The 24,715-nt window shown below is 55.7% G+C and overlaps 1 protein-coding gene across 1 annotated transcript in view; it reads left to right on the top strand.

The window, feature by feature from the left end:
• The first annotated feature begins 536 nt into the window (after positions 1-536).
• The window catches only part of LOC142597059 (maestro heat-like repeat-containing protein family member 2B), a 40,288-nt gene continuing 16,109 nt past the window's right edge, over positions 537-24,715 (top strand). The window contains exons 1-28 of the mRNA XM_075727494.1: positions 537-663; positions 1,136-1,275; positions 9,528-9,650; positions 10,204-10,369; positions 10,769-10,867; positions 11,420-11,571; positions 11,959-12,102; positions 12,638-12,730; positions 13,250-13,319; positions 13,431-13,544; positions 14,030-14,103; positions 14,439-14,558; positions 15,595-15,702; positions 15,898-16,057; positions 16,422-16,462; positions 16,755-16,896; positions 17,603-17,655; positions 18,092-18,199; positions 18,447-18,566; positions 18,767-18,889; positions 19,726-20,235; positions 20,554-20,621; positions 20,988-21,123; positions 21,229-21,324; positions 21,791-21,895; positions 22,121-22,244; positions 22,890-22,999; positions 23,440-23,592. Of these exons, the coding sequence (XP_075583609.1) occupies positions 537-663; positions 1,136-1,275; positions 9,528-9,650; positions 10,204-10,369; positions 10,769-10,867; positions 11,420-11,571; positions 11,959-12,102; positions 12,638-12,730; positions 13,250-13,319; positions 13,431-13,544; positions 14,030-14,103; positions 14,439-14,558; positions 15,595-15,702; positions 15,898-16,057; positions 16,422-16,462; positions 16,755-16,896; positions 17,603-17,655; positions 18,092-18,199; positions 18,447-18,566; positions 18,767-18,889; positions 19,726-20,235; positions 20,554-20,621; positions 20,988-21,123; positions 21,229-21,324; positions 21,791-21,895; positions 22,121-22,244; positions 22,890-22,999; positions 23,440-23,592 (3,579 nt within the window). The remainder of the gene's footprint in view (positions 664-1,135; positions 1,276-9,527; positions 9,651-10,203; positions 10,370-10,768; positions 10,868-11,419; positions 11,572-11,958; positions 12,103-12,637; positions 12,731-13,249; positions 13,320-13,430; positions 13,545-14,029; positions 14,104-14,438; positions 14,559-15,594; positions 15,703-15,897; positions 16,058-16,421; positions 16,463-16,754; positions 16,897-17,602; positions 17,656-18,091; positions 18,200-18,446; positions 18,567-18,766; positions 18,890-19,725; positions 20,236-20,553; positions 20,622-20,987; positions 21,124-21,228; positions 21,325-21,790; positions 21,896-22,120; positions 22,245-22,889; positions 23,000-23,439; positions 23,593-24,715) is intronic.

Here is a 24,715-nt window from a genome sequence, read left to right as displayed (position 1 = left end):
GACTAACTCGCTACACAAAAATGGTGGCCTGGAATTCCTGAGATCATAAAGCGGTTGAAGAGAAAGAGGAATAAGGCGTGGGGGGGTGGTGTGTGTGCACCACCACAGTCCCCTTGAGACCACGTTGCCTCAGGTCATAGAATCATAGAATAGTTTGGGTTGGAAGGGACCTTTAAAGCTCATCTAGTCTAATCCCCCTGCAATGAGCAGGAACGTCTTCAACTAGATCAGGTTACTCAGAGCCCTGTCAAATCTGACCTTGAATGTTTCCAGGGATGGCTTCCTGGAGGGGGACATGGATCAAGGACAGAGCTGGGAAGGGCTGTCTGCAGAAAGTCTTTGCTAAAGCTATTTGAGGACCATGAGTGAATTCAAGTGATGGAGAATGGGGAAATCCTGCATTTCTGGGCCTGTGGGGGTCCCCAGGATGCTGCCGTGTGTGGTCCCTGCCCCATGGTGTGTCCCCAGCATGTGTCCCTGTGACCTTGTGTCACAGCAGCCCTCTGTGAGGTGCCACGCCCCACAGGGGGGTCACAATGGCCAGGCTCTATATCTTCCTCCTGGGGCTGGTGCTGCCCCAGTTTCTCATGGCTTTTGCCCAGAGAGAGCAGTGCACTGATCTGGGAGATCCTGCTGCCATGAGGAGGATGAGAGTGCTGAGAGGTGAGGGGCTGGTGGGAGGTTAGGGGCTGACGCCTACTGGAGGCAGTGTCTGTCCCAGCCAGGTGCTAGGGGCTGCATCCCCATCACCTCTCATCTTGCTGCCAGGCACCTCTGAGAGGGCTCTGGCTCCATCCTCTCCCTGCCCTCCATGGGGCAGCTGGGGACTGCTCAGAGACAACCTGGCCTAGCTGTCTCTTGTTGGGGCTGCCCAGCCCTCCTGGCCTCTCCTCACAGAGCCCCATGTCCATCCCCTCTCCAGCTTGGGGCCCCCTCACTGAACTTGCTCCAGCACATTGCTGCTGTTCTGTCACTGGGGAGCCCAGAATGGGCCCAGTCCCCCAAGGTGGTCTTCCCAGTGCTGCAGTGCGGGGAAGACTCTCTCCCATCATCCCACTGACTGCCCTCCTGCCTCCTTACCCCTCCTTGGTGTGAAGCCCTGCAGCCAGCAATACTTTTCTTTCTTTTCTTCCAGCTCTGTGCCCATGCATATGTTCCCAGGCCAGACCTGTGCATTCTGAGGATGGAGGCAGGGCAACAGGGACTGTCCCTGTGGCCATCACTACCTTTGCGGCCGTTGGGACTTCTCTGCTAAAGCAGCTGCAAGACCATGAGGTAAGGCGGGGCGGGGGTTGAGGGCTCCCCTCCTTGCCCCTGGCTTCCCCAGGGAGCCAGGGCAGAGGGGGATTTCACCTGACGGCACCTCTGCACTCCTGCAGGCTCTTTGTCCCCAGGCGCTAATCCTGCTGCTCAAGCTGGACTAAGGCCACTGTTCCCCACTCCTTTCCCCAGGAGCTCGCAGCACACTCCTGGGCAAGGCAAAGCCTCTGGCATAAATCTCAGCATCTCTCCGGCACCTTTGTCCAAGTGTCCAAGGCCCCTCCTTAGCTTTGGTTTGGGAACTGTCCCAGAACCAGTGCTCCTGCCAGTGTGAGGAGCAATGCTGTGCCCCAAGGTGCAGAGTGCTCGTGGCTTCCCCTCCTCGGGCCATGGTCTCGTTCCTGTCCTGGTTTCGGCTGGGATAGAGTTAATTTTCTTCCTAGCAGCAGGCATAGTGCTGTGTTTTGGATTTAGTAGGAGAAGAATGTTGATAACATGCTGATGTTTTTAGTTGTTGCTGAGTACTGCTTATGCTAGTCAAGGACTTTTTCAGCTTCCCATGCTCTGCCAGGCGCACAAGAAACTGGGAGGGGGCACAGCCAGAATAGTTGATCCAAACTGACCAAAGGGCTATTCCATACCATATGACGTCATGCTCAGTATATAAACTGGGGGGGGTTGGCCGGGGAGCAGCGACTGCTGCTCGGGAACTGTCTGGGTATCGGTTGTCAGGTGGTGAGCAATTGCATTGTGCATCACTTGCTTTGTATATTATTATTACTGTTATTATTATTATATTGTTGTTATTATTATTTTACTTTATTTTATTTTAATTATTAAACTATTCTTATCTCAACCCAGGAGTGTTTCTCACTCTTACTCCTCTGATTCTCTCCCCCATCCCATCGGGGTAGGGGGAGTGAGCGAGCGGCTGCGTGGTACTGAGTTGCTGGCTGGGACTAAACCACGACAGTCCTTTTTGGCGCCCAACGTGGGGCACGAAGGGTTTGAGATAAGAACAGATTAACTAGAGTGTATTAAGGAGTCTGTTAACAGTTGCCGGTCATGATATTAGTTCATCTGATCTGTACCATGTTCTTTTCTTGGCTGTGCATGTTAAAGCTTGGTGTTGGTCTGTGCATTGCGCTATGCTCTGTAGTGATTAAGGATGTTTTGATTGGGAGGTTCCTTATCAAAATCCTGACCTTGAGCATGGTTTTGTATCTGGGTTTTATACACAAGTCATTACTGTACTTCGGGTACCACCTCATGGAGAGAGTTAGCAATTATACCTTTCCCTCGGAGACGTCTGTTGTGGAGGAACTACAGAATGGCACCTTCATTACCTTATTCTATAATGCTTCCTCCCTCATTACAGAAAGTTTTCAGTATTTTGAACATCCCTGGGCAGTTAAGATACTTCTATTGATACTTCTTGGGAATATTGTTTTGGTTTTGACAAAGGTTAGTAAGCAATTTAAGAATATCATCCAGAGATCTGCCCCAAGGCTGGAGAGTTATGAGTGGCAGGGTGTGTGGGATCGTATGCGCAAGTACCTAGGGCAGTGGGGACCTCCAGTGTTTTGGAACTTCACCCCTGAACAAGTGCAGAATCCTGAAGAACTAGTAAAGTATTTGGAAGAAGTATGTTCTCACCCTGGCAACTCCAAAGAGACACAACTCATTGCAACATGCTGGGGACTGGCCCATGCTTATAGAGCCCTGTTCAACACTATTCAGTACCCTCAAGGGAAAGAGAGGGTCTCTGGATCTGATGACAAAACAACAGGCACTGTGGCTACTCCAACCACAGCCATGAGCACTGTGGCTACTCCAACCACAGCCACAAGCACTGCAGCTACTCCAACACTCACCACAGGCACTGCGGCTACTCCAACACCCACCACAGGTACTGCAGCCACTCCAACCCCAGTGGCAGGCACTGCGGCTAAACCAGAGAACCAACCTGCGCCGGTATCAGTTGCCCCTATACAGAAGAAAAAATACACGAGGAAATCAGTTCGTTTAGTAAGGGATGAAGATGAACCAGGGCCATCACGAGAACCAGAGGAGGAAGAACCCATAAATGAGATGGTGACCACCCGATCCCTATCCCTGAGTGAGCTGCGAGATATGCGAAAAGATTTTGGTCGTCATCCAGGCGAGCACATCATCACCTGGCTGCTCCGATGCTGGGATAACGGGGCCAGTAGCCTGGATTTAGAGGGTAGGGAAGCCAAGCAGCTGGGATCCCTTTCCAGGGAAGGGGGCATTGACAAAGCAATTGGAAAGGGGCAAAACCGCTCAGCCTCTGGAGGCGACTTCTGTCAAGCGTGAAGGAAAGGTATCCCTTCAAGGAGGATGTTTTATACCGTCCAAGCAAATGGACCACCGTAGAGAAAGGTATCCAGTACCTGAGGGAATTAGGCGTGCTGGAGGTGATTTACAGTGACCTGAATGATGAACAGTTAACCAAAGACCCAGATGAAGTCAGGTGCACACAATCCATGTGGCGGAAGGTGGTACGGAGCGCACCAGCATCGTATTCCAACTCGTTGGCAATACTAGCCTGGAAAGACGACGAGGCACCAACGGTGGATGAAGTGGCTAGACAACTCCGGGACTACGAAGAAAAGCTCTCTTCCTCCCTACAGGCCTGTGTCTTGGCTGTGGAAAAACTGTCTGAAAAAATATGCCAAGAGTTCCAACAACTCAGAGAGGATCTGTCCTACTCCCCACCTGCACGGACCAGTGTCTCAGCCATTAGGAGTCAACGTCCCTATGCTCAAGAGAGAGGATATAGAGGATACACACCACGGGGCACCCTGTGGTTTTACCTGCGTGATTATGGAGAGGATGGAAAACCCACCTCAACCTTAGAGGCACGGGTGCGTGAGTTGCAAGGAAAAACTATTAGGAAAGGCGGTTCTCCCAGGAAAATTGCAGCTCCAGTTTCCAGTGAGCAGTTCCCGAGACAGAGTAAGAGGGCTAATTTTACTTCCGACCTTGATCAGGGGACTTTTGATTCACATTTACAGGAAGTGAACAGCGAATACTGTGACCAGTGTTAGAGGGGCCCTGCCTCCAGCCAGGTGGAGGAAAGGGACAACCGGGTTTACTGGACTGTGTGGATTCGATGGCCTGGAACGTCAGACCCACAGGAGTATAAGGCTCTAGTGGACACTGGTGCACAGCGCACGCTAATGCCATCAAACTATAGAGGGGCAGAACCCATTTGTATTTCTGGAGTGACAGGGGGATCCCAACAGCTAACTGTACTGGAAGCTGAAGTGAGCCTAACTGGGAATGAGTGGCAAAAGCACCCCATTGTGACTGGCCCAGACGCTCCGTGCATCCTTGGCATAGACTACCTCAGGAGAGGGTATTTCAAGGACCCAAAAGGGTACCGGTGGGCTTTTGGTATAGCTGCTTTGGAGACAGAGGAAATTAAACAGTTGTCCACCTTGCCCGGTCTCTCAGAGGACCCTTCGATTGTAGGGTTGCTGAAGGTTGAGGAACAACAGGTGCCAATTGCTACCACAACTGTGCACAGGCGGCAATATCGCACCAACCGAGACTCCCTGATTCCCATCCATAACCTGATTCGTCGACTGGAGAGCCAGGGAGTGATCAGCAAGACTCGCTCACCCTTTAACAGTCCCATATGGCCAGTGCGAAAGTCTAATGGGGAGTGGAGACTAACAGTGGACTATCGTGGCCTGAACGAAGTTACACCGCCGCTGAGTGCTGCCGTGCCAGACATGCTAGAACTTCAATATGAACTGGAGTCAAAGGCAGCTAAGTGGTATGCCACAATTGATATTGCTAATGCATTTTTCTCCATCCCTTTGGCAGCAGAGTGCAGACCCCAGTTTGCTTTTACCTGGAGGGGTGTTCAGTACACCTGGAACCGACTGCCCCAGGGGTGGAAGCACAGCCCCACCATTTGCCATGGACTGATCCAGACAGCACTGGAACAGGGTGAAGCTCCAGAACATCTGCAGTACATTGATGACATCATTGTGTGGGGCAACACAGCAGAAGACGTTTTTGAGAAGGGAAAGAAAATAGTCCAAATCCTTCTGAAGGCTGGTTTTGCCATAAAACAGAGTAAGGTCAAGGGGCCTGCACAGGAGATCCAGTTTTTAGGAATAAAATGGCAAGATGGACGTTGTCAGATCCCAATGGATGTGATCAACAAAATAACAGCTATGTCCCCACCAACTAGCAAAAAGGAAACACAAGCTTTCTTAGGCGTTGTGGGGTTTTGGAGAATGCATATTCCAAATTACAGCCAGATCGTAAGCCCTCTCTATCAAGTGACCCGGAAGAAGAACGAATTCAAATGGGGCCCTGAGCAACAACAAGCCTTTGAACAAATTAAACGTGAGATAGTTCATGCAGTAGCCCTTGGGCCAGTCCGGGCAGGGCAGGATATTAAAAATGTGCTCTACACTGCAGCCGGGGAGAATGGCCCTACCTGGAGCCTCTGGCAGAAAGCACCAGGGGAGACTCGAGGTCGACCCCTAGGGTTTTGGAGTCGGGGATACAGAGGATCCGAAGCCCGCTATACTCCAACTGAGAAAGAGATACTGGCAGCATATGAAGGGGTTCGAGCTGCTTCAGAAGTGGTTGGTACTGAAGCACAGCTCCTGCTGGCACCCCGACTGCCGGTGTTGGGCTGGATGTTCAAAGGGAGGGTCCCCTCTACACATCATGCAACTGATGCTACATGGAGTAAGTGGGTTGCATTGATCACACAACGGGCTCGAATAGGAAACCCCAGTCGCCCAGGAATCTTGGAAGTGATCATGGACTGGCCAGAAGGAAAAAACCTTAGAATATCACCAGAGGAGGAGGTGACACGTGCTGAAGAGGCCCCACTGTATAATAAATTGCCAGAAAATGAAAAGCAATATGCCCTGTTCACTGATGGGTCCTGTCGTCTTGTGGGAAAGCATCGGAGGTGGAAAGCTGCTGTATGGAGTCCTATACGACAAGTCGCAGAAACTGCTGAAGGGGAAGGGGAGTCGAGTCAGTTTGCAGAGGTGAAAGCCATTCAGCTGGCTTTAGATATTGCTGAAAGAGAAAAGTGGCCAGTCCTTTATCTCTATACTGACTCATGGATGGTGGCAAATGCCCTGTGGGGGTGGCTGCAGCAATGGAAGCAGAGCAACTGGCAGCGCAGAGGCAAACCAATCTGGGCTGCCGCATTGTGGCAAGATATTGCTGCCCGGGTAGAGAACCTGGTTGTAAAAGTTCGTCATGTAGATGCTCATGTACCTAAGAGTCGGGCCACTGAAGAACATCAAAACAACCAGCAAGTAGATCAGGCTGCTAAGATTGAAGTGGCTCAGGTGGATTTGGACTGGCAACATAAGGGTGAATTATTTATAGCTCGGTGGGCCCATGACGCCTCAGGCCATCAAGGAAGGGATGCAACGTATAAATGGGCTCGTGATCGAGGGGTGGACTTAACTATGGACAGTATTGCACAGGTTATTCATGAGTGTGAAACATGCGCTGCAATCAAGCAAGCCAAGCAGTTCAAGCCCCTTGGGTATAGTGAACGATGGCTGAAATATAAATATGGGGAGGCCTGGCAGATTGATTACATCACGCTCCCACAGACCCGCCAAGGCAAGCGCTACGTGCTCACCATGGTGGAAGCAACCACTGGATGGCTGGAAACATATCCCGTGCCCCATGCCACCGCCCGGAACACCATCCTGGGCCTTGAAAAGCAAGTCCTGTGGCGACATGGCACCCCAGAAAGAATTGAGTCAGACAACGGGACTCATTTCCAAAACAACCTCATAGACACCTGGGCCAAAGAGCACGGCATTGAGTGGGTGTATCACATCCCTTACCATGCACCAGCCTCCGGGAAAATTGAGCAATACAATGGATTGTTAAAGACTACCCTGAGAGCAATGGGTGGTGGGACGTTTAAACATTGGGATACGCATTTAGCAAAAGCCACCTGGTTAGTCAACACCAGGGGATCTGCCAATCGAGCTGGCCCTGCCCAATCAAAACTTTTACGTACTGTAGAAGGAGATAAAGTTCCTGTAGTGCACATGAAAAATATGCTGGGGAAGACAGTCTGGATTACGTCCCCCTCTGGCAAAGGCAAACCCATTCGTGGGATTGCTTTTGCTCAAGGACCTGGGTGCACTTGGTGGGTGATGCGAAAGGATGGGGAAGCCCAATGTGTACCTCAAGGGAATTTGATTTTGGGTGAAAATAGCTAATGAACTGAATTGTATGATATTAATTGCTTTATAATACTGTATGTTATCTCTTAACTATATGTTATCTCTTAACTGCATGTTAATATAATAATATAGTAGGTTAATATTAAGTATATAATACTGTATATTATGATTGATATATGCCACATCAATGGTATTGCAGTAAGAATTGCCCAGCTTAATGAAAATGAACTTTGATGAAACCATTTTGGAATGAGAACTGACTTCAGCATGCAACAGTCCAACACTGCACAACACCTCTCCTGCTCTGAAAGACTGTGATGACAGATGGAACCCAAAGTCATGGGCTAAATGAACTCAATGGACATTTTAGAGGGATGGGCCATAGACGAAGGGAATGATATCTGTGTGTATATCAAGATAGGGAAAGCGGTGGTGATTAATTGGAACACATTGGAAAGGGGAGGGCCTGTGCATGACGTAGATGGTATAGAATAAGGGGTGGATACTGTCCTGGTTTCGGCTGGGATAGAGTTAATTTTCTTCCTAGCAGCAGGCATAGTGCTGTGTTTTGGATTTAGTAGGAGAAGAATGTTGATAACATGCTGATGTTTTTAGTTGTTGCTGAGTACTGCTTATGCTAGTCAAGGACTTTTTCAGCTTCCCATGCTCTGCCAGGCGCACAAGAAACTGGGAGGGGGCACAGCCAGAATAGTTGATCCAAACTGACCAAAGGGCTATTCCATACCATATGACGTCATGCTCAGTATATAAACTGGGGGGGGTTGGCCGGGGAGCAGCGATCGCTGCTCGGGAACTGTCTGGGTATCGGTCGTCGGGTGGTGAGCAATTGCATTGTGCATCACTTGCTTTGTATATTATTATTACTGTTATTATTATTATATTGTTGTTATTATTATTTTACTTTATTTTATTTTAATTATTAAACTATTCTTATCTCAACCCAGGAGTGTTTCTCACTCTTACTCCTCTGATTCTCTCCCCCATCCCATCGGGGTAGGGGGAGTGAGCGAGCGGCTGCGTGGTACTGAGTTGCTGGCTGGGACTAAACCACGACAGTTCCCAAGCCTTCCCCTTTGTCACAGTCTCTTTGGAGCTCTCAAATTTACAGGACAACATACTCCCTGATCTAAATTTTATTTTATGAGCTCATTAAGAAATACACTACATGAACTCGATGAACAGGGGTGCTCAATCCCCTTTTGCCCAGACTAGTCTATCACATGAATTCACTTCTTAACCGGTCAAGTCATAAGTTTCAAAACTTACAACCCATAACTCTTAATGTAGTGCACCTATGAGCAAAAAAAAAGAATTAGTTACCTAGCCGACGGTGAGAGGGCTCATCCCTCCTCCGTCACAGTGCAGGGATCCCCTCTATCACACCAGGAAGCATGAAAGCTTCAGCCGCTCAGCTGCTGTTGGATCCGCTTCAAAAGCTTTTTGAGTAAGCTGATGTTTTATACCCTCCAGCTTGGAGGTTTGGTCTATGCCATTTCCATAAAGTAGTGGACTCTGAGGAAACTGCTAGACAAAAGACAATGCCTGCCGCAGACAGCAATCTGCAGGTGATAATGGCTGCATCATGGCCCTTTAGCTCTTTCTGGCCGCCTGCCCTGCCTATATGGTGCTCTTGCTTTGACCTAATGGTGCTGCTCCCAGTATACATGAGGCCTTAGCATGAGCTGGGTTAGCCAAAACCTAGGCAGGAGTTGAGTGAACAGTCACACCCTTCCTCGCCTGGCACTTTCCCTCTGACCTCCACCATCCCCCATCCTCAGGAGTGACTTCCTTGGCTCCTGCACGGCCATTTACCCTGGTGGAGTTGATCTCCCTATCTGGCTCTCTGCTAGCATCAGAGGCGCTGCGGAAGATCTTAGTGTTGCCCATGGCTGTCCTGACTGATGCCTGCAGCTCGTACCTCGTGCCCATGTCACACAGACGATTTGGGGGGCAGCAGGTCTCTCTCGTGGCTCCCTGGAAAAGAGGGCAAAGCAAGTCCCATCACTCCCCTTTGTGGTCTGTCCCCAGGGTGACCGAGTGGAGACATACCGGGAGCTGGAGAGGATCTTGCAGGGAGATGATGGCTGTTTGACAAGCGGTGTCGTGAACCGCCTAATAGCAGAGGCATCCAGTGACATGCGAGCAGCCCAGGTGAGCTTGTCCTCTTTCAAGGCCACCAAAGCAGCCTGCCTCTGCCCCTGGTTTGGGGGGAAATACAGAGTGGCGCAGAGATGTTCCGTGGTTATTCAGACCCAGAGGAGGTCCTAAGGGAAGAGATTCTGGGGACTCGTCATTACAGGGAATTTGGCGAGGGGATGCAGAGAGCTGTGCAGACACGCGGACTTGGGGCTGTTTCTAACTGAGAGAGAGCTGGGTTCAAGCTCAAGGTTATTCCTCCTGCCTTGAGGAAGAGCCATGGGAACCCACCAGCCCCACAGAGAGGTCCCAGGGGGGTTTCAAGTCTGCAACAATTTGTTCCTGGCATCTCCATGGAGAGGAGCCAGTGGCACAGGGCTGTGCCGGGGAAATGCCTCCCTTGTCTTGCAAGGGAGCTACTCGCCTACCCCAGGGAGCAAGAGGCAGCAGCTGCCTGGCCCTGAGCACAGCTGCCCCAAGGGGTTTCACAGAGGACATGGGGTCATTCAGCCTGTCTGAATGCCTCAGCCTTTTTCTTGGGAGTGTTTAGCCTGTGATGCTTTTGCAGGGTGTGACAGGTGATGTGAAGACGGCCGCTAGCGATGTCCTGGTGGCTCTGGCCCGCTCCCACTTCCACTTTGTCATGTCTGAGCTCCAGAGCCACCTGAAGGCCATGGGGAAGGTCCCTGATGAGACTGTGCTCCTCACCTTGGGCAAAATGGCCCGCAGCTATGGTACGGCACCCTCGGCCTCCTGGTTTGGGTAGGGGTCTGTGATAATAGCGAGAAGGGATCCTCCCCCTCCCTAAACACTCTGTGTTGAACTGGGGGGCTATGGAGTTGCTGTGCCTCCTTGCTCCAAGCCAGGGCCAGCTGGCAGCTCTGCCTTACCAGCCCAATCCCAGTTCCTGAAGGGTGGGCACCTGTTGGAAACAAACCCATGGGGTGTCTGTCCCCCGCTCTCCTCCCCATTTCCCCAAAGGGCTTTCCTGTGTTCCCCTTGGGGAAGGCAGCCCTCCCCATGCCCTCTAGCATGCCCTGCATGGCCCAGCAGCCCCAGCCTTGCCAGAGATCGACCCCAGTCTCCCATGTCTATCACTGACCTTGGTCCCTCTGTCCCTGCCTTCTCTGCAGCCCTGCGGTGCATCCCCTTCATGGGGATGACGCTGCTCGCCCTGCGCACTGTGCTGAGCCAGGTGGGGAGTGGCCAGATCTTGCACGTTGTCTGCAGTGGTGAGTGTCAGCTCCTTGGCCGGGGCCCCTGGGGCAGGGCTGGGGTGGCCTTCAATGCCTTCATGGGATCTCAGAGGGAACATGGTGGGTGCAGCCTGCAGCGAGGTCAAGCCTTGGTATTCCCAAACTCCTGTGAGTATGCAGAAGGAGAGGGGAAGCCCAGGAGGTTCCTGAGGGCAGGACATGGTGGCGCTGCACAGAGGAACTCCTAGGTCCTTTTCCATGGCTTCTGTTCCCCTGCTTTCCTCTGGGATTAAAATCCGTGCTCTGAAAGGGCATGTGTGTGGGGAAGGGAAGGGGCTGCAGTGAGAAATGCTGGAGGGGAACAGGCCATTTGAGGAGGAGAAGGTGCAAGAGCGAGGAGGAGTGAAACAATGGGGTGTTTGAATCCAGATGCCTCAAGAGCACAGATTGCCCTCAGATCCAGATCTGGTCCTGGGCTGAGCCCTGCTGGAGCCTGGGACTGTCCTTAAAGCAGGCTTGGGCGTGGATGCAAGGGACCGTCCCTGCTGCAGACTCTCACATGCTCCCTTTTCCTTTCTCCTGGTGCAGTTCTTGAGCAATGGTCAAAAGCAGTCAATACATACTTTGGCAACCGGGAGCAATGCCCGTTCCCTCTCAAGGGGGTAGCACACTTCTGTGAAGCCATTTACCCGGTGTTCCGCTATGTGGTGGTAAATCGGCTGGACTGCAAGGATGAAGAGGTGAGAAGTGCTGCTTTCCACGCCTGGGTCCACAGCAGAGACATCCACGTTGGTGGGTCTGTCTGTGCTCAGTTGGGTGCGAGCAGAGGGGCGAGGGGAGGGAGTGGTCTGAGTGACAAGGCACCCCAAGCCAGGAGCCTGTCGGCACCGTGCCTGAGACTAGGGGCTCCCTGGCAGGAAGCAGCCAAGTCCTGGGGCCTTTCTGCAGGAAGGGTGGGGTATCAGCATGGGGAAGTGCTCTTTCCTCTCTGGAGTGAGCCCTTCTCCTGCAGGGCAGAAAGGAAAGGAAAACCCTCCCAGTGGGAAGGGCAGACTGGTGTCCAGGGGATGCTGAGCACTAGGCAGACCTTCAGCCCTCTAAGCAGAGCCTCTCCCTTCTCTCTTCAGGACAAGCAGGCTGTCCTCGGGGCAGTGGCTGCCATGATGGGGGTCCTTCTGCATGAGGAGCAGCACCGAGAGCATGCCTGTGAGCAGCTCCTCTGGCTCCTGCACCAATACCAGGAGGTCCGAGACACCTCCCGGGTCACCAAGGTGAGGTCTTGCGCAAGGCTCAGCGTGGCTCCTGGGGGGCATCTATGAGAGTGCCACGAGGTGCTGGGGAGCTGTGGGGTGCCAGGAGGAGCTGGGACGCCCTTAGAGAAGGAACAAGGAGATCAGAGGAAGCCTGAGGCTTCCTGGGCTCTTTGGACAAGAAAAGAGAAACCCAGGGGGGCACGAGAGAGGCAAGAGTCCCTGCGGCTCATCTTCTCAGGAAATGAGGCATTGCCACCTCCCTGGGGCTCTGTGTGCGGAAAGAGCTTTGCCCTAACGCCCAGGGCCATGTCCAATCCTGTCCAGTGAAGGGCAAGATCTGATGAGTGGGAAGTGCCGGGAAACTGAATTGTCAACACTGGGCTCTGTTCAGAGGAAAGAGACCCTCCTGATGCTGCAAGCAAGAAGCCCCATTTAGGAGGGTTTGGGGCTTTCCCTGGGAGCTGGCGCTAGGGACTCCCCTTATCCCAGATGTGCTGGGTTTCTCCTTTCCCAGGTGCCTTTAGCCTCCTCTTCCTCCCCTGTTCTCTTGTAGAGCCTGAGCTATGTCCTGGAGATACTGGAGGGAGTTCAGACGCCCATCCCACAGGGCACAGCTCTTGCCATCAGCACCGCTGTGCACCGCCAGGTAAGGGGAGCCTGCGCCCTGCCGCCAGCCTGGGGCCTGCACACCTGATTGCCATGGAGGGGAAAGACCTGCTGGCTGGCAGGGCAGGGCAGGGCAGGACAGGGCAGAACCTGGCAAGGTGTCCCTCCGCCAGGACTTTCCTGCAGGCCAGGAGGATGCCAGGATTTGTCACCTAGGTGCCACCTTAAGGCTGCAGGAGGCCTGATCCTGGCTGTTTGGAATGGGCCTGAGGGGCAGCCCGGTTCCCACAGCAATTTCCCTCTTGGCCAAGTTGCAGGCGGACTCTGGAGCGCTGGCACCCTAAGGGCAGCCTTTTAACGCTGCTCAGTCTCAGCTCCTGGGCAGCCTGGGCTGCTGCAAACCTCTGTGTGTGCCCGGGGCCACTGTGGTGTGGGCTGGGTTTTGGCTGTGGATCCTGTGCCCAGAGTGCCCTGGGAGAGGCGAGCAGAGAGCACTGTTTCTTTTCAGTCCCTGTCAACACTGATGCGACTTTCTCTAAAATGGACCTTGTTCCCACAGCTCTCTGATGTGACCAAGGAGCCTGGCCCAACCCATAAGGCAGTGCTATCCCGCTGCATCATGCTGCAGGGTAAGGAGAGGAGGCTGGGCGATGCCCCGCCGTGCCATGGCAGCTCTCTCCCTGTCCTTGGTGGTCAGGGGCAGCTGCCTGCTAATGCAGAATGTGATTTCTTCCCCACAGCGCAAAGCTGCCCTGAGGAGACGGTTGTGTTTCTACACTCCCAGCTGAGCGGTGGGAGCGAAGCCAGTTGCGTGGCAGCCCTGGGCCTGCTGGGAGCCCTGGCCCACTCTGATGGTCAGTGCCACGGACCAGGGACACAAGGCAGGGGTTGGGGCTGCTGGGCTGAGAGCAGGAATGGGCTGAAAGTGGTGCACCTGCACCCAAAAGGAGCTACAAAGAGCAGCTCCCCCAGCAGAGCTGGCACCCTGCAACAAGGCTCAAGCACTCCCCCAGCAGTTAGAAATGGCGGCACACCAGGGACGATGCTCCAAGCTCAGTAACACGGGCAGGCTGGCGGGTGGGCTGGTGTGCACAGGAGCTGCTTGTATCCACGCCATTTGTCTTCTCCTCTGTGTTACCATATTACCATAGCTTTCAGTCCCTATAAAATAGCTGTGCCTGTAGAAACAGAGTTGCTCTGGCTATGCCACTGCCTCCTGTGAAGTCAGTCAGACCCCACTTTTCTGTCCCGTTGGTGTGCGAAAAACTTGGTATCTTCAAGGGATCCCTTCTGCCATCTAGGCTGTGCCTCAACGCACACCTCTCTGTATGTCTTCCAGCACCTGCGACAAGAGAGAAGCTGCCCCAGGTGGTGGAGGCCGTGCGATCCGTGTGCAACAGCCCCAGTGCCCAGGTGAGCTGGTTTGGGAAGGGACAGTGCCACCAGGGGAGGCAGAGAAACCCTCGGGGCAGAGCTGGAGTGCCTGGGAAAGCGCCAGCACGCTGCCCAGGTGGTGGGTGATGGCTCCTCCCCGGGGAGAGCTGGCAGAGTGGAGCAGGCAGGTTGCTGTGCTCTGTGGGGCAAATGCCCATCCAGCCTGGTGCTAAAGCCCAGCCCTGGTGCCAGGAGTGAAAGCTGCTGCCGTGCACTCATCATCTCTCCCTGAGCCACAAAGGCTGCCCCCAAGCAAAGGCATCTTCCTTTTGGATTTTGAACAGGAGGATCGTAACCGCACTCTCTCCTGGCAGGTGCGAAGGGCAGTTCTGGAGTTCATCAGGGAGCTGCTCAGCTCCGGCTCTGAGAGCCGCTGGGCATGGGATGTGGTGGGGCACATCTTCATCGAGTTCAGACGGACCTCGGGCAGACTGGTAAGGGCAGAGCAGGACACTCAGAGCTTTGACCGGTGCCTTGACTGCGCTGAGAGCTCCTGCAAGCATCTTTGGCCATGGAGAGCTCAACGCTGCAGGGCCATCAGGGTTGGCACTGCCATCGGAGTGGCCTCCCAATGGCTGTTCCTTGTGGGCGTCTGTGCTGATGTTGGTGGAGATGTCAGTGGATGATGTGGGTTTGCACCCGGGCATGCCACCCAGGACTGTGGGGCTGCCTGCACACCCCATGGGCTGAGCTGTGCCCACAGGCGCCTTCTGCAAAGCCACCTTGCAAAGGGAGGGGCTGGTAGGGACAGGACATCCTTCATCCTTAAATGCTCATGGACAATCAGCAAAACACAGCCAGTGCAGACAGGTGGGCCTGGCTAGAGGAGATTTCTGTGGTGTTCTTGTGCCCTAGCCCTCCAAAACACACCCTGCCCATCCAATAGCAGTCTGGGGGCCTGCATCCCTTCTGGCAAGGGGACAGGCCATTTGGCCATCCCTTCCATGAGCATTTCCAGCTGGGTGCCCAGGAGATGAAAGCTGGGGATGGCTGAGCCTCCCACTGACTTGCTGAGGATCTTCCCTCCGGCTGAAGCTTCCCTCTAGCTGGGAGATCTGTGTGTGTCACTTTGCTCTGAGGCTTGGGGAGGCTCTGCTTTGGGAGCAGGGCAAAGGAAAGGGCTTCTGCGTGCTCCTCTGCATCTGTCGGGCTGAGCGTGCTCCTGCCAGGGCTGGCACCGAGTTACAACAATGCTGAAGGGCACGTTCCTCACCTCTGCTTTGCTGGCATGAGAGCAGCATTTAGGCCCTGGGGGACTGTGCAGACAAGCAGCGTCGCTCTCTGCTCCCAGGCTTCCAGTCCTTCCCAGGGTCTGGGACCTGGTCCTTGAGCTGGGTCCGGCTGTCCTTGTTCCCCTTTCAGGAGATCAGTGCTGCCAGGAGGCTGGCACAGGAGCACTGGTGAGTTGTGCCTGAGCTGTCTCAGTCAGGAGCCGAGAGTAATGGGGATTTTGCCAACTCTGTCTTACAGGTGGCAGGAGGCCTTTTTGCCTGCGAAACCCAAGAGGATGGAGCTCTTCAAGCCCTGTGCATGGACATCCTGAGCTCGCTGGATGTCTCTCTGAGAGGGATGACCAAAGTAAGTCACCCTCTGCCCTGCTGCTGTGGCTTCCTCTTGCCTTCGGGATGTTTTTCCTCATGCACCCCCATGCCCTGAACCTCTCCCCTCATGTGTGCTGAAGTGCACAAGGCTCAGGGAAACGCAGACCACCCTTTTTGTCTTTGAGCTGAGTGGAAATGCCAATGTGGCAAACTGCCCACTGCTTCTCTGCAGCTCCTGTGGCCAAGGCTGCTGCAGTACGTGGTGCCAGCCCAGTACAGCGGCATGCTGATCCCGCTCTCCTGCTGTCTCCGAGCCCTAGTTGAGAGATGGGAGAGAGCAGGGTGCAAGGAAGAAGAGGAAGATCTGGATGGCATGGACTCCCAGGAGCAAGGTAGGAGCCCCAGTGAGTGCGGCTGGGTTTGGCCAGGGGCCGGGCCAGCCTGTGTCTCCCTGCACCCCACCAGCCCTGAGCAGGAGCCCAGGAAAACCAAAGGGTAGAAGCAGGTGCTGCTGCACCTTGCCCGGTGCAGAGGCCTGGCTCTCCTGCTCGCAGCACTCTGCTGGTGAGCCAGGACTCATTCCTGGCCATGAGCTGCCTTCATCTCATGCTGGGCAGCCCTGGGGAGCCCCCCCGGGCCAGCGCTGTGGCAGTGCAGCTGCTCGCAGCCCTCAGCCCTGTGTGGGGCATCGGAGGTGCACGGGGCAGAGCACGGTGGGGGCTTGTCGGCTCACCCAGCCTTTCTTCCTCCCCGCAGCCCAGCTGCCGGCTCCCCAGGCCCTGTTGACTCGACTGCTGGTGAGTAGTGGGGCCCTGGGGAAAGAGCTTTTCTGGCCAGGGGTGGTGGGAGAGCCCAGGGCGGATGTGCTGTTAAGGCCAGTGCTGGGAGCCCCCGAGGAGGAGGCAGCATGCCGAGCCTGCCCGAGCCCATTGGGGATCCCACTCTACTCTTGGGGCTGGCAGCACCCCAGGTGAAGCCATCGGCTGCCTGCTGCTGGCCGAGTGGCACCAGGCTCCCTCCCTCCCTCCCTCCCGGGAGAAGCTGTGGCTCTGGCAGCAGGAGTGACCCTTCTCTCCTGCCCTTGCCTAGGTGGTGGCAGCGGCTCCTTACGCGAGCAGCGAACGCACAGTCGCTGCCTTGCAGCTGCTGCAGGCTCTCCACGGCTGGATCCACAGAGCCTTGGGGCCAGTGTGGGCGACTGAGATCCCCCTCCTGCTGCAGTACCTGGAAGGTAAAGTGCGGGTGGTGAGGGAGAGGCTGGGGGTGGGGGGAGGAAAATGCAGCTTCTCAGCGTGATGGAGGAGAATTGTCCTCATGTCCCCAGGACTTGCTCTGTTGCCTTTCCTGTTCCAGGGAGCCAGCACTGAGGCTGGGGGCAGCTGACCCCTGGTGCCAATTCAGCCCAGGGAATGGGTGGGGCCGTTGATGTCTCCTTGGATGGCAGGTCTTGGTGGCACCTCCATGTCCTGCCCAGGATGGTCTTTGGGGGAGGGACAGGACTGGTGCTCCTGGAGCGGGTGCAGGCCTTGGCTTTGGAGGACCAAGTCCCCAGGCCAGGCCAGGTTTGTAGCAGCCGTCCTTGGCAGTAGCCTGGGAGAAGGGCTACAAATGGGCAGAAAGCGGTAGGTCATTAAGGAGAAAATGCGTGTTGCTGGTGCGTGCTGTGTCTCAGTGGCTGGAGTTGTTCTGGGAGCTGCCGTCAAGCAGTGGGGATCAGCTGCGGTCAGTATGTCCTTCCCCAGCTTGAATCAGTGGCCCTGACAGATGCCCCTGGGATCCTTCCTGTGTCTTTGGCCTCACAAAGACTTTGATGTAGGTGCCTTCTAGCCTGATGGCCTGGGACTTTTGGGCGGTCTGACCGCAGAGGAGACCACAGGGCTTGTCTTTGGTGTGAGCTTAAATAGCAGCAAGAGCTTTTGCTTCCTCTTGCTTTCTAGGAAAAACCGAGAGCTCCGTGGACTCTGCAGAGTGGGAGCACCGTGTGCTTAAGGTACAGCATCCTTGCGGGGGTGTCAGAAATAGAGGGGGAGAAGAGGGAGCAGACAAACTTGTGGGAGGAAGCTCGGGGCTGCTTGTGTAGGCAGCAGGAGGTGGGGGTACCTCATGAGCACCCTGTGCCTCCCCCCGCAGTAGGTGCCTGCCCGCTCAGAGGAGCTGCTGTCTGCACACGTGCCATGGCTGATGGCTAATGCCCTCTAACGCTGTGGCACGTGCCTTAGCACTGCCTCCTCCTCTATGTCTGGTGTGCTGGGGGGTCTCGCCTGAGGTGTTAGAGGAAGAGGGAGGCTGGCGAAAAGAGCGTGGGGTGGGGGAAGAGACTGCTGTTCCCAGCAGCTCTTCCCCAGCAGCATCCCGGGACATACGAGTGTGGAAAGGGCCCTGGCCAAGGGCAGGGGAACACTCGCTTCCTCTCCTGTTCACCCCAGTTCCTGCGAGCATCGCTGGAGCCCATTGAGGACAAGGCCTGGACTGTGGGCCTGAGCCAGGAGCTGAGCCAGCAGCTGGGCAGCTCTGCCCCCAGCTCCTGGGAGAAGGTGCGTCTCCTGCCCCGTGCCAGGGCTGGGGCCGGCGCCACTGCTCTGCCCACACAGGCGGTTTTCACTGCTTCCTGTTCCCTCACCCTCAAAAGGCACTTTCCCCAGGCTGCCCCAGTGGCTGGCTACAGCCTGACACCGCAGCCGGCCCTGCCTGCTCCCGGGGCGGTTGGGTCCATCTGGGGCCAGCCCTCTCCTGATGGGTCGGGCCGTGACTGCATCTTGGGTTTGGCCTCTTCTCTTTCAGTTTTTCCTGTACAAGGCTCTTGGGACAGCGCTGGCAGCTTGTCGGGACCTCAGACACGTCCAAGGGCAGGTGCTGAGGTTCCTCCAGGAGACAAGCCCCGTGGAGCTGTCTGAGGCCCAGGTGAGGTGATGCTCATGTCCTGAGCATGCCCTGCCTGTTCCTGGGGGAGAGGGTGGGCTGCTGCTGGCCCAGCTCCATATCTCCTTGATTTCCACATCGCTGCCGTTTCCCCCTTGCTGCAACATCTTGTCAGGCTATTGTCACTGGCCACAGCCAAGTGCATGGGCTGGAGCCAACTCTCTGTTTCTCTGTGGTTGCAGGGAATGATTTCTGTTGTGTCCCATGCTGCCGAGAGCCACTTCCACTTGGTCCTGGACACAGTGACTATGTTCTCTGCCGCTTTCACCAGAGGCTGGTTCTATCAGACTTCCACGGGCTGGAAGGTAAAGGCTCCAGGGTTCTGCTGCTTGGCTTTCCTTTTTCAGCCTTATTTCCACTTCCACACCTGCAGCAGCCAAACCGGGGCAGCTGCCTTCAGATTAGCCCTCTTGTAAGAGCTACCTGAGACCTGTTTTTCAGAGGGGACGTCCTGGCATTGGGGCCCCTGAGGTGTCTTTGGAAACGATGGGCTTTGACACCTGGTGGATCAGAGCCACCCAGCTGGGGCAGCTGCAGTGGTTCCTTGCTGGCAGCCACGTTGCCCCTGACTGAACTTCAGCAGGAGCTAGCAACAAGATGGGGTGGGCACAGTGTGACCCTCTGTCCCTTCCTCAAAGCTGAGGGCCAGGAGCAGGAGTCTGGTGAGGTCTCGCTGGCTCTGCTCCCCACCTGGGGGCTGTGGGGAAACCTTTCTGGGTAGGGCACGGCCTTGCAGAGAGAGCAGTGCAGCCTGGTCTGGGGAGGCAAGCAGACTGGGCTCCTCTGCGCCACTGACCTGCACGGGCTGGGCATCTCTGAGCAGGACCATGACAAGCAATGTCAGATACCTTTCCACTGAAAGGTTCCAGACAGCTCCCTGACCTCTCAAATCAGTGGTAAAACAGCCAGCAGCGTGTGCAATGCTGGCTGCACCCTCCTCCCCATCCCCATGCAAGAACCCAAGCTGCAGGATGGGAACAGCTCCCAGTCCCGGAGCTCCCGCAGCTCAAGGAGCAGCTTGGGGAGCTGCTGGGAGGTGCCCAGGGAAACAAGGAGCTGGTGAAGGTGCCGGAGCAGGGCCTGCTGCAGGAGCCCGCAGGAGTCTCGGGGCTGATGTCTCAGGGCATCTCTGTCAACACAGGTACAGCGGTGGAAGAAGGAGAAAGCCCAGGGCATTCGTGCTGCTCTCATGCGCACCTACAGCGGCATTGCGCTGCATGCCCCCAAGGAGCAGCTGCTCACCCGTGTGGATAAAGAAATCATGGGCAACATCCTGCGGCTCTCCAGAGCCAAACAGAGGGTAGGAGCATGGAGCACACAGGGCGGGGATGCCTGGGTGCCCCAGCTCCAGCCCCTAGGGGCTGGGGCATACCGAGATGGATGGTCTTTTTCTAAAGATCCCCCAAGGAAGGGTTTGTCCTCAACGTACAGATCCAACCCCCCCTTTTGGTTCCCCCTGCCCATGCTCACCTGCCACCTCTCAGCCCTTCAAAGAGTTCAAGGGGTGCTTTTCTGTCTTTGGCCTCAGGACTTGCAGCTCAAGCTCGCCCTGGTGCAGAGCATCACAGAGGTCAGCTGTGCCATCCAGGCTGTGGGCGACTGCAGCAACTTTGAGCTCTCCTCAAAGCAGGAGGCAACGCAGACCCTGCTGGTGAGCCGCCCGTAGCCAGGGCAGTCACATGGGGGGGTTTTGGGCTGTGCCATCAGACTGGTTTCCCCAGAGGCACGACGGACTCTTGACTTCATGCGAGCTCCTGCAGCTGTGTCCTGAGCCAGTGGGGCTGCTGGGTGCTGGTGCTAGCTGGCTGCGGAGCAGGGTCGCTCCTGTGGTGCCTTTGGGGATCCGTGGGGGTGACGGGGCAGTGTCTGCCCAGGCCTGGCAACAGAGCCTGTCCCCAGGGGAGGCAGGAGGGCTGTCCCCTGTCTCTGCCTGCTGCCAACTCTGCATTTGTCTTTCTGGGACTTGCAGGACTGGATAAAGGGGGAGCCCTGGGGCTCCCTAGTGTATGGAGTGTTTCAGGCCCTGGAGGAGTTGAGGTGAGGTCTGTTCCCCGGGCTCTGGGGACTCCCATTGTACTCCATCCCAGCTGGCTGGGACAGCCCCAGTGGCCTTGAGCATGGGGCCGGGAGCTGCTGGGGCTGTGGAGTGGGAGGGTGTTCCCCATTTTGGGTGTCTCCAAAAGAAGGGAGCTCCAGGGAGCCCCCTTAACCTGCGGGTGGGAGGTTGCCTGCTGCCTGGGATGTGGCAGGAATTGCTGGAGCTGAAGGCAGTGCTTGCTGGCATGGGCTGGGGGTGTTGGATACAGGGCCCTTGTTTAGGAGGAACCCAGTTGTGCTTTAAGCCGCTCTGGAGAGAGCTAGTCAATCTCCTTTCTCTTTTCTCTTCCTTTTTCCTCTGGCCAGCAAGCTGAGGCCACCTCTGAGCAGGGCGGAAAATTGCAACCTGCTGGCAGTGTGCTGCCAGAGTGTCTTGTCCTATCCTTCCAAGGAGCGGATGAACAAGAGAAGGAAGATAGTGAGGGCAGCTGTGAACATGCAGGTACCCACTGGCCACTGCCTGCCCACCTCTGGGTCAGGATGCCACCTCAGTGCGCACTGGTAGTCCCCATGATGCAGAAACTCAGCTCTCCTTTCCTGCTTTCAGGTTCTGCACAGGAGAAGCATGGAAGATCTGGGGCATCTCATAGAAACCCTTCTGGAGGCAGAGGAGACCTCTGCCTGCTTTGATGACGTGGTCCATGTGAGTAGTCATGGGGCAACAGGGAAAGTGTTGCAGGGGCAGAGAATCGAGGCTTTAGAGGGTGATAGGAGGTGGATGCCTTTCCTATGGGAAAGTGGGGCTTTGGCTCTTTGCTCTGAGAGTGTGCATCTGGCTGGGGCCAGGGGCTGAGCTGGGGGGTGGGAGCGCCTGGCCACTGCAGCCTCAGGACAGGCAGAGAAGTAGGCCCTGCCAGAGGGAAAGCCAAGAGCCAGCCCTGAGCTGGGAAAGAGCAGCCTGGGGGAAGGCCGGGGAGGGGAGATGCTGGCAGGGAAGCAACACCTGCCTCAGGGCAGAGGTGGCTGGAGAGCGCAAGGCAGTGGAGGCTGCAGTGCCAGTGCTCGGTAGGGCCAGGGGCTGTGCTGGGAAGGGGCCAGAGAAGGACGGTGGCGGGGGGATCTCAGGGAGAGAAAAATGCCGGTTGTGAGAGAGATGCACCCTGCCTCAGGTCCTGAAAGGCTGGCTCACCTCAGCCAATGAATGGGAGCGGGAGAGAGCCCTGCAGGTTTGTGCCCATGTGTTGGGAGCTTGCAAGGAGCAATCTGAGCTCATGGTAAGTAGGGATCCCCTGCGTGCTCTGGTGCCCTCTTCCCAGCATTCGTGGCCCCAGAAGGGAGCCCTGCCCAACTGGGTGCTGGGTTTCGGGGCTCCTGGGATCATGGGGCAGCCCTTCTGCCTGCCCCTCTGCCCAGTCGCTGCTCAGGGAGCAGGATGGGCGGTAGAGGCGAGCAGGTGCTGGGTCTGCCTGTGACCCTTTTCCTGCTGCTCTCCCCTGCAGAGAGGACGTCCTTGCAAGCAGTTTGGCTCCCTGGTGGGACTGCTGGGGACTCTGACCAACGACTGCCTGGCCGCGTCCCGCAAGAAGGCATGGGTCTGCCTCAGCTACCTTCTCCGAATGCAAGGTGAGGAGAGCGGGCGCTTCCCAGACTTGCTCAGCCTGATCCTCCCTCCCTTCCTGGCCTGGTGACCACTGGGGTCCCGTGGGGCCAGGCCCTGTCCCAGGGAAGGAAGGGGGAGTCAATGAGCTCAGATGTTTTTGTGCCCCCACCCTGTTAACTCTCTGCCTCCCTGGCCATCTCAGGAAGGATCTCTGGGAGAGGGTCGCTGAGTCCGACCTCCCTGGGGCATGTGTGAGGCTGGGTGGTCAGGGCCTTCCCCCACTGCTGTCTGAGAGCAGGACGTTGTCACCAATGCTGGGGACTGTCTCCCTCCACATTCAAGGAGAGACAGATGGTGGTCAGACAATTCACTTGGATGAGGGCCCTGATATTTCAGAGGGTGACGTAGGGGACACAGCTGTTGGGAGCAGAGGCTGCTGAATCCCTGAAGTCCCAGCAAACAGTTCAAGGAGGAAGAGGGCTCCTTCCAGCCCAGGATTTGTCAGCCATTTATTGGGGTCAGGAAGTCCTGCTGCACCGAGTTCAGGAGCCCTGGGTTTCCCTGTGGCCTTCACTGCCACCACTTGGGTTCTCCTTTATTGGTACCTGGGGCCAGAGGTTGGGTTTTCTGTAGATGTGACTCCTCTTTTCTCCTGGTGTTTGTTCCAGCCAAGACCATGAAGGTGGTGCCTCAGGCAGATGAGATCAGGTGCCTTTGTGAGGCACTGAACAGCCCAGACACCGAGACTCTGGTGGAGACCTGTACCAAACTAGCAAAGGTAACTAGCCCCAGACCAGCGGGGTGGGGGCTCGGCTCCTGGCCTCCTGCATGTCTCCCTGCTCCCCTCCAGAGTCTCTTACTGTCTCCAGAGTGAGCTGTTTGGAACGGCTGCTGTTAGCAAGTAGCAGGAGGCTTTGAGACAAGACTGTCCTCTAGGCCTGCTGGAGTAGATACCATGATGGGTGTGTTTGTGCGCACACGTGTGTGAGTGCTCTTGTCAGAATACAAATTTGGTATATGAGCAAACAACATGGGGGGAGGCACTTCCAAACTGGTTAGCTGCATCAGATGTAAACAGCACTGTATGCACAGCCGGAGGATCAAGTGATTGCCCCCTCCATGACTGCTGAACTAACAGTCCTGTCAAGTTTGCTTTCCTTTCCGAATTGCTGGAGCAGAGCTGTGATGCGGTCTCTCCTGTTCCTGACTTCTTTCCAGGCTGTTAGCAAATGCATCCCTCCAGCACAGGCTACGGACTTTCTGACTGCCATCCTGGACAGATTGCTGCATGTCACACCTGCACGTGCAAGAGCAGTGTGGAAGTGGGTGTTCATCTTCCTGGTGGAATGCAGAAAGGAAATACTCCAGGAGGTAAAGGAGACCTTTTTTTCCATTTGACTTTGTCTTTTCTCCTGTTGGCTGTTGCACTACACCCTGTGCAGTTGCCATGGGCTCAAGGAATGCTGCCTGTGTGCTGAGCCAAGGGGCTACTGATGGTCTGAGTCATGCATTAGCATCTGCTGCTGGTGTCTGCTCCAGCTGGTGACAAAGGATATGGGCACTTCTTGTCCAAAGTCTCCTGTTGGTTCAGCTCCTTCCCATGAGTGAGGCACTGGGAGGCACCAACCTTGCCCCTTGCCATTCTTCCCCTTCCTCAGGGTCACTGTCAGTCCTCCCTGCCCCGGGACCCACTTCACCCTGCTCTTTCTTCACTGGTTGCAAATTCTCTCTACTCTGAGCATTGCTGGGCATGCTAGGTTTTCCACAGGTTGGGTACTTGTTCATTGCTCTCATTGCTTTCCCTGACTGTGGTGTTACCCAGCCTGCACGGTGACCTTCCTTTAGCCACCAGTTGCTGCCTGTTTGTAGCCTGGGAGCCTCTGGCCTCATGCTGTGCCTGCCCTTTCCAGGCTCCTGTTCTCCTCCTCCATTTGTGCTCTGCTGCGCTCCACTTGGGCTCTAGGGCCACCAGCACATTGCTCAGCCCGGACTAGCTCAGTGGCTGTCTGCCGCTGACAGAAGCCGGTCACAGTGATGGCAATCATGGGTGGCAGCCCACAGGATCATGCCCAGCTGAGCTAAAGCTCACCCAGCTGTTAGGGAGCTCCTGTTACAGGCAGGGCAGGGCATCCCTGTGCCATCCCTGCAGAGCCAGCGGCTGCTCCAGGCAGCAAGAGTGCCGCATCCATGGGCTGCGGGGTCACCCCTTGCTACTTCCCCAGGCACAGAGTGGGTTGTGTCTGCACCACAGGCCAGAGGTAGGCAGCTGTGGGGGAAGCTGGGCTCTTCCACGGGATGAGGGAACTGGCTGCCTCTTTGTCTTTATCATGACCACGGCTTCTAGCTGTGAAAGGCTCCAACAAACACCCTTTTCTTCAGGGGATGGTCCTCTGTGTAGCGACGGCATTGGAGTTTTGGGAAAGGAGGGCAGAGGCAAGGAATAGTGTCCCTGGAGAACTGGGTTCCTCCGGAAGGAGTCACGTGCCCTTGCACA

Source organism: Pelecanus crispus, unplaced genomic scaffold (genome assembly GCF_030463565.1).
Source record: "Pelecanus crispus isolate bPelCri1 unplaced genomic scaffold, bPelCri1.pri SCAFFOLD_54, whole genome shotgun sequence".
NCBI lineage: Eukaryota > Metazoa > Chordata > Aves > Pelecaniformes > Pelecanidae > Pelecanus > Pelecanus crispus.
The sequence above is the reverse complement of the archived record's forward strand: the minus strand, read 5'-3'. Positions and strand labels throughout refer to the sequence as shown.